This window comes from Dendrobium catenatum, unplaced genomic scaffold, assembly GCF_001605985.2.
Source record: "Dendrobium catenatum unplaced genomic scaffold, ASM160598v2 fragScaff_scaffold_1567, whole genome shotgun sequence".
Classification (NCBI taxonomy): Eukaryota; Viridiplantae; Streptophyta; class Magnoliopsida; order Asparagales; family Orchidaceae; genus Dendrobium; species Dendrobium catenatum.
Window position 1 is genome coordinate 1,953 of NW_021320029.1, and position 11,935 is coordinate 13,887.

Here is an 11,935-nt window from a genome sequence, read left to right on the forward strand (position 1 = left end):
GCTATAAACAAATTCCTCTTTTTTTTAATGTTTCATGGACACCATTGTTTGTAAATTTGAATCAGAATATTTGACCTTTATTTTTCTCTATAGCAAAAGAGAGAGAAAGGATTCGTTTGGAACAGCTTTCTTACTTTTTTTTTAAAATATCTTTATTGTACCAAAAAAAAAAATTGTACTAAAAAGTAATGAAAAAGTTGTTCCAAATATGGGTGAAATTTTTCTATGCGGATACGGATGTCATCCGGAGACGAATCAAATTGCGCCACATCATCCGTTTGTTGTGTACAGTGGTTGTGTATTGGGTGGCGTGGCGCGTTCTGATTCACCTCCAGATTGTCCGGTGTCCAAACAGAATAATTTCTCCAAATGTGAGGGAGAGAGATAGAACAAAACTTCATTTTCTTTGCATGTGCTGCATCTCAATCATTTTTTGGACGTAATTTTGCACCATGTGATCACTGATTGTATTTGTCTTCACTTATCTCACAGACTTCACTAATAGAATAATTTCTAATTAGAATATTAGTAATCCAAATCTGTGAATAGTGTCGAGACAATTCAAATAGGTCAAAAAGGAGTGCCTGTCAGGTACTTCCACCTGATAATAAGACCTGTTATGAATCTTATACTGTTAATTTTCCAAAAAAAAAAAGTCTTACACTGTTATCTGTCATTACAGCAAATTGGAACCACAGAAAGCTCCTATTTCATAATAATTGAAATATAATTATTTGTCTTCTATAAGAACATGATAATTATAATTATTTGATTTATGACCATTGAGTATGCATATCTTACCATATCTTTGAGTCCCAATCATGGTCTCAATCAGGCAATGTATGAGGAATTGATAGCTACTAAATGAGTAAAGGAATATGGGTTGAATTGACCCGGCCCGATCAAAACCTAGAGTTAGGGCTCAAATGTGGGATCCAATTATTAGGTCGAGTCGAGTTTGTGTTGATCCTTGGCTCGATTCAACTTACCCAGACCCAACTAACCCGGCATGCTTGATACTCAGATCCATCCCAACTAGGGGTGTAACTGAGTTGACTCAAGCTTGTGTTATCCCTGGCTTGAGCTTGAGTTCGAGTTTAATTCTATGAATTCGAGTTGGCTTGTGAGTTATAAAAAAAGAAAATTGATTTTAATTCAAAAAATTATTATAATAAAATCATTCAACTAATGATAAATTAATAGAAAAGTATTAAGAAAGCACTTGGTATAATAAAATTGATATATTTTTTAATAACATTTTTGCTTAAATTTAACTATAGTCTACTTAAATATTTTTTAAAAGAGTTTGTTTATGAGCTAAAAAGTTGAGTTGAGGTTGACTCAAAATTTACTCGTTAGCTCAGTAAGCTCGGCTTACGAGCTATTTATCGAGTCAGCTTGACTCAATTACACCTCAATCCCCTACTATTTTTATCTCATCCTCTCAACTATTAGCAACTCCATCAATGTTTTAATTATTTAATATTAATATTTTGATTTTTTTTCAATGTAATTTTTATTTCTGCTTTTTCTTAGTAGGTAGCTCTCAATATTTTATTTTACTGCAGCTGGAAAGTTGGTGTGAAAAATAATTTTTTAGTGCATAGTCATTAACTTATTTTATTATGTCTTTTATCAGGGAAAAACTATTCAAATTGAATTATTATAAATTTTATATTTATTTAATTTTTTTAATATGAATATAATATATAAATAATTAAAAATTTATAGTATATTTATCTCTAAACAAATTTAATATCTATATTAAATTTAAGTCAGATGTTTTATTTTTGTTATTTTGTATAATAATTATGTCAAACTAGTTGGTGGTATCAAGTTGGAATTTGGATTTTTTTTAATTCATTGAAATTATTTTATTTTATTTTTAATTAATCTAAATGCATTAGATAAAATATATGGTCTCCATTGAAAGCCTCATCACATGGCATGTCTTCTAAACTCTTGACTAATAGTAAATTAAAATAAATATATAAAATTTTCTACAGATCTTTTTTAAATAAAAAAAATCATATTTTTTTTATACAAATTTAGTTAAAATGAGTATAAAAATTATTATTTTTTTTAAAATTAGTGAATATAAACTTTTTTTTTAGAACAGTAACTTCAAAATAAATTCAATAACTTTCAAGGCTTGTCATCCTTTCATGCGACTCCATCTTAAAAGCGCATATTGGAGGAATCAAATGAATTAAATAATTTCTTATTTTATATTTTTTTCTTTTAATCTATGTATTAAATTTATATTCATTTTAAGTTTTTATTCACCTTCCTGTTTATTTACTATTTTGTATTTATAAATAGACATGATGAATATTCATTAATATTATGTTTCATATATTATTATTATTATTTTATTTCTTTTAAGTGATAACTTTTTTTTTGCAATGATTCGATTTTATTTTAATATTTTTTTAGCTAATGTTCTTATTATTATAATAATATTATTATACTAATAGTTGTCAAGAATCATAATCTCTTACATCATGACAAATTTTTACTGTATCATTATTATTGAAAGAAAATAAGTTTATTTTTTTATAAAAAAACAAATAAAATTTATTTATTTATTTAAAGAATATAGTTGCGAAATTCTACTTGATACGCAAACGCAAGCACTTGCAGTCACATCACGAACAGTCATATAAAATCGAACGGCTGTGACGTCGCCATCGACTCGCCCAACGGGCCAACCGCGGACCGGGCAACAAACCAAAGCGGTCCAAGGCATCAAGCGGTCCACCACCCCTCACCATCAGTTCGATCGCAACCGTCCAACACCTTTTTTGTCCACGTGGCAACACGACCATTTTAACTTTTCCCCTCCCTCGCAGCTAACTGATTGCTGAAGGTAATCTGCAGTATACAATCTTGACCGTCGAATGCATACAATGCATCCTGACCGTCCAGACAATAGTTCTTGGATACGTTATGTTTCTCCCGCGGTGAGGATTATACTTCACGACGTTCTTTGGCTATTTGAGATCGGAGTGTTGTGTTGTTCTGCCGCCATTAATTTGAGTGCAGAGAGAGAGAGAGAGAGAGAGAGAGAGAGGGCTTCGGAGATTGAGGGAGATCTGTGGGAAATGTTGGAATCAAGCAGATGAGTAGAATCTCGAGGGGATATCTTCCAGCTGGGAGGAATGCTCCGGCTGGAGCAGTGGCGGTGCCGTCGTCGCTGCTCCGACGGGGAAAAGGGCTCGCCGGTGTTCCATCCGGCGAAGGCGAAGAGATCTTGGATCTGTTCTCCAGGACGCGCCGGGGCTACGCGATCTCTTCTTCTGGCGAATCTGATGGTGAGCGTGTTTCGAACCTTGCTGGAAATGTTCTCTTATTTTATTTCAGTCGATCTATGATTCGAAATGTGGGAGGATTGATTCGAAATTTAGGGAATACTTCTTATCGTTTTGTCACTGTCTATGATTTTTTTGTTTTTTAGTTCTGATTTGGTGCCGTATCGTAGGAATCAAGTGAAATAGTTTGTTTTGGATCCAAAAAAAAATTATGTGAAAAGATATTAGTATTTTATTCGAGAAGAGCTCAAAGACCGAGAAAAAGAGAGAAGTTAGGCCTCAACGAATCTATCAAAAATTTCGAATTCATGTTAATAGAGAAGCATGAATTTTATTAAATTGCTTCAGGCATCTCCAACCGAACGCTAAACGAGTGTATGGAGTCGTTCCCTCGCTCCAACCGAACGCGAAAATTTCCGCCATTTAATCGCAGGTGAACAGTGCGACGCCATATTCACTCACGCCATTTTTTGCTCTCAACCGGAAAAACGCGCGAAAGGGAGAGCGATCGTTACCTTCTCAAAAACACCTAAAATGACGTTCGATTGGAGCATCACCGCGCCATTTTGAAGTTTTGCGTTACTTTGCCGTGAAAAATGAAGTTTTCGGCTGGAGATGCCCTGAGAGAAAAAAAACAGTTCTCGGCAAATTCAAGTAAAATTCTTGTGATTTTTGCTTGTGATTTTTCTTATTCCTATATATCCCATTATAGAATTGACTACATGATACAACTCCATTTTTTTTACAGGTTGAATTTAGTAAAGCTAATGCGTTAGACCTTTATTTGGTTCTTAGTCAAGTTAGACTTAGTATGGCTAATGAGTTAGACCTTTATTTGGTTCTTAGGAGAACTTCGGGCTATGTACAAATTCGGATTGAGCACTAGTTCTTTTGATGAAAATACTTAGTAGGTTGGAGAATACTCTGAGCAAGATGATGAGTTTTTTTGGGCGAATAATCTGGATTAATGGACCACTTTTTAAAACAGCCAAAAATAAAAAATTGTGTACTAAAAAGCTGCAAGAAAGTCGTCCCAAACAAAATCCTAATCATTCACTCAAGTGAGTTCAGCAAGTTAGTACTACGAAAGGCCAATTTTGAGCTAAATCAGACTTGTCTTTCTAATCGAATTTTGTCTTTGCAAGTTCTGAGTTATAGCCAGTTCAGGTCAACTAAGTCCTCACATTGGCTTGATTACATTATCCAAACAAATATGGGTGTACATTGAGAATTTACCTTTGAATTTATAAAGCTTCTTTCAAAAAATCCCTGTTGATCTGCGCTTAGAATGCGTATTCCTCGTTCAAAAATGAAATTTTGCTAGTATGATTTGCAATTCCTTTTCTGCCATTTAAACTGTTGGAGTCGCAATCTTTGCAGTGCTGAATAGAACGGAAAAGAAGGTTTCCATTGGATTGACTAAATCTGGGAGGAGCGCTGCAGAGGAATTCTTATCGGCCGAAATTGGAAAACACGACTACGATTGGTACCATTCAAATTTTTAGAAGCTCAAACGTTTTTGTTTTTTCTTTGTTTATCCTATATTTTTAATTAAATAAAAAATTATGAGTAATTTTTTAAACTGTATTTTTTTCTGGAAACACTGACCGGGAAACTCGTGTGAGAAACATTAGCATTTTCTTATCCCGAATTGTTTAAGTTCATTGACTTTAAATGTGTGCGTGTACTACTCTTTCCAGCCATTATGGTATTAGGGAAGAATTTCCTTGTTCAATTTTGTTACGCTTATAGCTGCATCTACTAATTATGAAGTTTCTACAAGATCCAAGCTTGGTTGATAATTTTAATTAAGTGCTATGTTTGAATCTTTCTGGAAGATCTAGGCATCTAGTTCTACTTCCAAATTGAAATATGTTAGTTGTGGTAATAAATCTGTGTTAACATAAAATAAGATTTTTTTTTTTTTTTGAGAATTGAATTGAAATATGTTAGTTGTGGTAATAAATCTGTGTTAACATAAAATAAGATATTTTTTTTGGGTATCTATCTGCTGCCACTCCAAAGGGAGCGCGTGGTGGCGTAATTAATCCCTCGGCGGAACCTAACGAGTCCATCCACTGGTATCGGGATCAGAGGCGAGGCCTTAGTAGAGGGTATTCGAATCCGGGATGGGGGGTTCCCAACCGTGCGCGCCCACCAACCATCCTAAGCCCCAGTGGGTAAAAAAAAAAACTCTGGAAGACAATGCATTTAATCACCGTACCATTAATGTTTGTACAGTTTAAAGATGTTTGACTACAAGTAGAATTTAAAAATCTTGATTTAGTTAGACTGGAGTGGATTTAAACTTGAACACTTTTTCACATGTCATATGTTAAATCTTGATCAATCATGATAAATTATTTGACTATTTATTTATGGATTTAATCAATTGTAAAGCTTAAATAGGATTTACTATTCATAAAAATTTTGTTCGGAAAGATTTGAATTAAAATCCTGCTTAAATGTTTCCTGAAATAGGATTCCTCGTAAAAGTGGATGCCAAATAGCCGCTCAGGAAGTTGAAAATTTTGAGAAATGATACGCTAATTGAATTCTAGTGGCAGAAATGGCGAATTGAATGCTTCCATTATCTACTTCAGAGCGGGTGGTTTTTTTTTTTTTTAACCAGAGAATGGTTTTTGGGACCAGGTTCATCATTTTAGGATCATTAGAACAACTTGTACTTGACTTTTATAATAGTTTAGATGAATACCTTCAAATCTAACTAAATATGTTAAGATCAAATCTTAGAAACAATATATTTTTTATTTATGATGAAATTTCGAGTGGATTAATCTTATATGGTTTGTTTTAATTTGGCGGTTTTTTCTGCAACTTGAGTTTGTTCTGTTTAAATCAAGTCCAACTTTTACGATCCTAGAAATAGAAAAATTATTACGTGAGGTGTCTGGATGCACCCGGAGGCTAATCCGGATGCATCACATCACTCAATGCATTGTGCATTAGGTGACATGGTGTGTCCGTATTGATCTTCGGACTCGTTCGGACACCGCACAAAATAATCTCCTAGAAATGAAGCCATTGCCACATATTTAATCACGAGAACTCTCAATGCTTCCCCCTGATTACCATGCAAAATGCATTCCAATCCATGTTTACTGCAACCTTTTGACTTTAATGGTTGGCACTTTTGTTATGTACCAGCGTGTGGTATACGTTGAAGAGCTGTTATTGTCCTCAAGCTTCCTATGCTGTAGCTCCCAAGCGTTTTTAGGATGTGTCAGCCCACCATGGCCTAAGAAACTAATAAGATTTTGTTTGGGATAACTTTTTAATTGCTTTTTAAAAGTTAAAACTGTATTTTAGTACAAAAATTTCTGGTAAGATTTGGTAAGATTTTATACGGTATGACTCTTGCAGTTTGAAAAGTCAGACGAAAGTTTTTATTTCAAAAAGTTGATGCTGCAAGCCGTTGATTTCTGTTTGTTGAATTTATGTGGGCTGCAGATTGTAATTCCAAAAAGCAGATTTTAACTGTTTGATTTTGGTGTTTGATATTTCCTATAAAAAATAAAAAAATATAAAGTGAAATGCCCACAAGTAAAATTAAAATTCTAAGAAGCCCTTGCAGGCCCATGCTAATGCCCATTCTAATTTCTATGGCTCATTAATTTCTTCCTCATGAACAGGCTCCTTACTCCTCCAGGGACTCCTCTTTTTTCTTCAGTGGATTCTACCGACCACCAACCGCCAGCATCTTCTCAAAGAAGCAGCTCCAATATCAGATCGGTCTCACTTGTAAAACCCTCAAGGGTATGCCTTTTATGTCCTTCTCCTTAAATTATCAAGAAAAAATTCTTTCATTCTACTTCCAAGTCCAACAACTTAAGTTCAATAGACCAGATACATAACATCATTTATTCATTTCTTCGACTTCAGCTTTCAGTACCTCAGTCTGAGAACAGCAGCCCCGGCCCAAGAATAGCCAGAAGCAGCTCAACCACACGCGCCTCTTTCTCTACCAGCAGCAGAACTCCCTCTTCGGTCCTCAACACCAGTACAGCATCAGTGAACTCTCGCCCCACCACCCCGGGCAACAAGCCCCGAACTCCTGCCACCACCGGCCTGCGACCTGCCATGTCCCGGTCAACCACTCCTGCGAGGACACGACCAAATGCCATCAACCCTGCCGCTGAAAAACCGAAGCCCATTGCACAAATCTCACGCCCCTCGACGCCGCCCACCAGGGCTCAATTCCCTGCCTCCTCGATGTCAACCTTCAGCTCAAATTCTACGCAGGCTCGCACGGGCAGCCGACCTTCAACTCCATCACGCCGGTTGCCATCTCCTTCCCCCAATTCTCGCCCGAGCTCTCCTGCTAGAAGCCGAACTCCAGTGCAGCCAATTATTCCCCCCGACTTTCCTCCTAATGCACCGCCCAATCTGAGAACTAAGGTGCCAGAGAGACCTGTCTCAACTGGGAGGCAAAGACCAGCAATGGAGCTTACTGTGCGGGGCAATTCAAATGTGGAAGTGGCGGGAAGTGGGGTTAGCTCTTCAAGGAGGGCATCATCACCGGCGGTGACTCGGGGACGGTTTGCTGACAATCCAGCAAAGGGCAGAGTGAATGGGAATCGAGATGGATTGAAGCTGACAGAAAATCAAAAACCAGTGGCACCAGAGAAGAAGCCTGTGAAACCTGCTCTGGGAGGGGAAACTGGCGGCGGTTATGGCCGCACCATGTCAAAAAATTCACTCAACATGGCCATCAAGCATATGGTATGTCCCTTTCACAAGTCATACAGCTTTGCATAGTGTTTTCATTCTCCATTCCCATTATGCAACTCCAAAAGAATGAACGATAAAAAAAACTGACAGAAGATATCACTGGAGGCTGTTTCATCTATAGTAATTTAAAAACTAACAGTCTAATATTATACATGTGTTGCTGCATGTCATGATTTTTCTTTCCTTTCATGCAATATTTATACATGAAAATACTAAGATGATAATTCTCCTGTTTAATTAACCTTGTTTTCTTCATTTTTATTTTCATCGTCCCTCAATTATAATCATTTATTAAGATCTATCCTTCTTTATTTTGCCACATATTCATCTTAATGTTTTTCATCTATCATGCTCAACATGCAAATCACTTACAAACACTAAGATTAATATCAGATTGTCAGCCAATTTATAATTTTTAGAAAATTTTCTTTTAGCTCTCAATGTTATTATGTTATCATATAATATCTCTGATCCCAATTACTTTAACCTGTCCCCCACCCCAACCAAACTACCCTTCATTCTCTTCACTACCTTCTGTTCCAAAATTTTGCACTTTTCAGGACATTCGGCAAGGCATGAGCGGCATGCGAGGCGCCTCCCTCTTCCCTCACAGCATTCGCTCGACCGCCAGCGCCACCGCCACTGCCACTGCCACCACCGCTTTAAAAGACCGGCCGGTTTCAAGAGCCGAGCCTCCACCCTCCACGCACAAGAACAGAATCACAGACTATAACAGTTACAGCAATGAACTGATGCCCAAAAACTACAATGAAGGTTCCTCTGAGAGTGAAGAGTTGAAGCCTACTTTACTAGAATACGTACCAGCGAAAACAATTGATATGAAATTCTATGGAAGCTCCAGGTATGATTCAATCCTTCTTAAAGAGGATGCAAGGAGTTTGAATTGGCTTCAAAGCCTTGATGAAAAGCCTGATGAGAGCCATTTGTTTGATCGCAGATTTGATCCATTGCCTGAGCCTTTCATCCTTCTGTAACAAACACCAATTACCTCCTGTAAATCTGTAGCCACCTATTGATTCCTCTGATCTGATCTGTGCTTTTTTATTGAATGAGAATAAGATCCTTGATGTTTTGAATATTGTTTATCAGTCAGTGTCCGCTAGTTTAGTTGATAAAATTAGTGTTTTAGGCTTGGTTTGGGACCGCCTTTTTAAATAGCTTTCTAGCTGCTTTAAGAAGCAGGAAGAAAGCTGTCCCAAACGAAGCTTTAGTTTGGGACTACTTTTTTACTACTTTATAAAGTAGCTTTCTTATATAAAAATTAAAAATTTTATACTAAAAAGCTGTTTTAAGTAGCATAAAAAAAAGTCGTCCCAAACGAATCCTTAGGCTTCGTTTGGCACGGCTTTTTTACTGTTATCTAAAACGGAGTTTTAGTACAAAATTTTTTATTTTTGTATTAAAACTTTGTTTTAGAAAGCAATAAAAAAGCCGTCCCAAACGAAACCTTAATCTGTTATAATGCTTTGATTTATTTAAATTATGTTCTAAGAGGAAGGATTCTTGATATTATCATGCATTAATTGTTGATAAAGCAGCAATACTACCATTCAAAGGCAGAATATTTGATTTAGGCTTTGTTTGGGATGCCTTTTTTACTGTTTTTTAAAGCAACTTTTTAATAAAAAATAAATAAAAATTATTGTACTAGAAAACTGCTTTAAGAATCTGTTAAAAAGTTGTCCCAAATGAAATTTTAATATCATCTTATTTGAATAGTATAGTTTAAATGTACCATTTACTGTAAATTTAGTGTATTTGAAATTCATTCGATTTGATGAATTTTTAAACATTATCGACGGGTTGACCCGAATTGACACCCCTAATTGTGGCCGTTGCTGCCGCCATCGTCATGGTTAGTTACTAACTAGCATCATCTTTGAATTTTATAATGGGTTCATTTTACTTATTTTTAATTATTCCATTATGACATCTAATAAGGAGAAAATAGGAATATAAAACCCAAAGCATGAGGCATTATACAGTCTTGAAATTAGGGGTGGATTTAGGAGCTTGGGCCCTCACTAATTGTGCACTTAATGCTTAGTTAAGTATATTTAAGACTCTTTAAATACATGTAAATCAAATTATTTTAATTACTTATTAGCTTTTTTCTTTTTTTGGGTCTTTCCCACTTCCCCATTCCTGCTCTTCCTTTTCATGCGTGCACGGAACGTCCTTCTGGAAGAATCGTTGAAGTATCTTCCACGGGAACAATTATTACGTCCTCTGACCGGACGTAGAGCTACGTTCGGCCGCCAATAACTTGTCGCCGCGTGCTCTTACTCTAAACCGCGCGGCCCGACGACTTGACCCGGAGCGGAACCCGGGAATGCTATGTTCGCGATTTTCTCGGCATTGCTCGGTATTTGCTCGGTATTGCTTTGTAAAAATGAGAAATACCGCTCTGTGAAGACCAAAACCATGCAAATACCGAGTTGTATCGAGTTTTTTACAACTCGGTACAACTCAGTATTTGCTCAGGATTTGCTTGGTATTGCTAGAAAAAACTCGGTACAACTCAGTATTTGCTCGGTATTGCTAGAAAAAATTAGGTACAACTTGGTATTTGCTCGGTATTGCTAAGTATTTGAAATATATCCAAAAGGTAATGGGATGTTGTTCGACTCGTCAAGGATTTAAAAAAATGCACGTGCGAGAACTCAAAAAACACCGGGTTGGGTCGGCGACTTTCCTTCATGCTACGTGGCGCTAAAATATTGGTGGCCGAAAGTTTTTCTCTCTCTCTTGAATCTCCGCCTTTAAATAAATTGTTTGCTTCGATTTTGAACTACAAAATTTTTCTTATTTTCTTACTACTTACTTTGATTTAAGTATGGCTTCTAATTCTAAAGCAGTGAAGTTTTTTAATGGGATTTCCCTTACCTTATTTAGATAAACAGACCGTATCTGCAAACAACTAGATTGTAGAAATTCAAAAAATGAATCAACATATATCATTCTTACTTAAATATTTTCCTTTTGTTGTATTTTTATTTTTTTATAATGAGTATTTTTTTAAAAAAATTAAAATCGTCAATATCGGGTCAGAAGCCGGGAGGAAAAATTTTAAGAGGTTTTTTTAAATTCAATAATTTGTGCCACTCAAAAGCTTACAAAATCTTATTAAAATAGTTCCCTCTTCAACCACTACTGCTGAGATATCCACAGATGGATTAGGTGGAAGTCAACTTGGAATCCATTGAGATATGTGCGTGCACATGTTTACTTAATCTTCTATAATATACAAAGAGAGAGAGAGGGAGAGAGGGAGAGAGGGAGAATTTAAAAACGAATAGAAAATGAGATAGAATTTCATTCATATTGCATTATATTTTTGCACCATTATAAATAGTATATACATGTTTGTAATTGTACGTAAGCATTGATACGTCATGCAAAAATTATCTTGATCGGGCACGAATCTCGAGGCAAAAAGCTAGTTGGAAACTTCAAAAATTAAATCCGGGAGCACCTGAACTTCGATTTCAGCAAACTTACAGTCAAACTGAGCGTCTCGAAAATACGAACCCAACGACACCAAATTTGACTCAATCCGAGCCCAAATGAGTCCAAATCAAGGACCTAAAGCGTTGTTGGAAGGTTCAAACCACAATTTGAGTTACCAAACGATCTCCGATTTTGGCGAGTTTATTGTCGAATCGAACGGCTCAACGAGTTTATTGTCGAATCGAACGGCTCAACGAGACGAATACAAGATCACTGAATTTCGACATCACTAAGACATTCAAATGTCCATCAAACGGTTCATGATCAAAGGATTCAACATCGGCCGTCCATCCAACCACTCCCAACTTACCCTTGATCCTTCATATATTTACAAGTCATGC

General features: G+C 36.1%; 1 protein-coding gene across 2 annotated transcripts; it reads left to right on the plus strand.

Moving 5' to 3' along the window:
* The first annotated feature begins 3,017 nt into the window (after positions 1 to 3,017).
* LOC110111049 (serine/arginine repetitive matrix protein 1) lies at positions 3,018 to 9,169 on the plus strand. Of its 2 annotated transcripts, XM_020842744.2 has the most exons (6): positions 3,019 to 3,314; positions 4,692 to 4,797; positions 6,965 to 7,088; positions 7,215 to 8,054; positions 8,624 to 8,925; positions 9,022 to 9,169. In XM_020842744.2, the coding sequence occupies exons 1-6, from the start codon at positions 3,122 to 3,124 to the stop codon at positions 9,056 to 9,058; spliced, it is 1,602 nt and encodes a 533-aa protein (XP_020698403.1). In that variant the 5' UTR covers positions 3,019 to 3,121; the 3' UTR covers positions 9,059 to 9,169. The 2 variants fall into 2 exon arrangements, with proteins under 2 accessions (XP_020698402.1, XP_020698403.1); XM_020842743.2 differs by having other exon boundaries at positions 3,018 to 3,314; positions 8,624 to 9,162.
* The last annotated feature ends 2,766 nt before the right edge of the window (positions 9,170 to 11,935 follow it).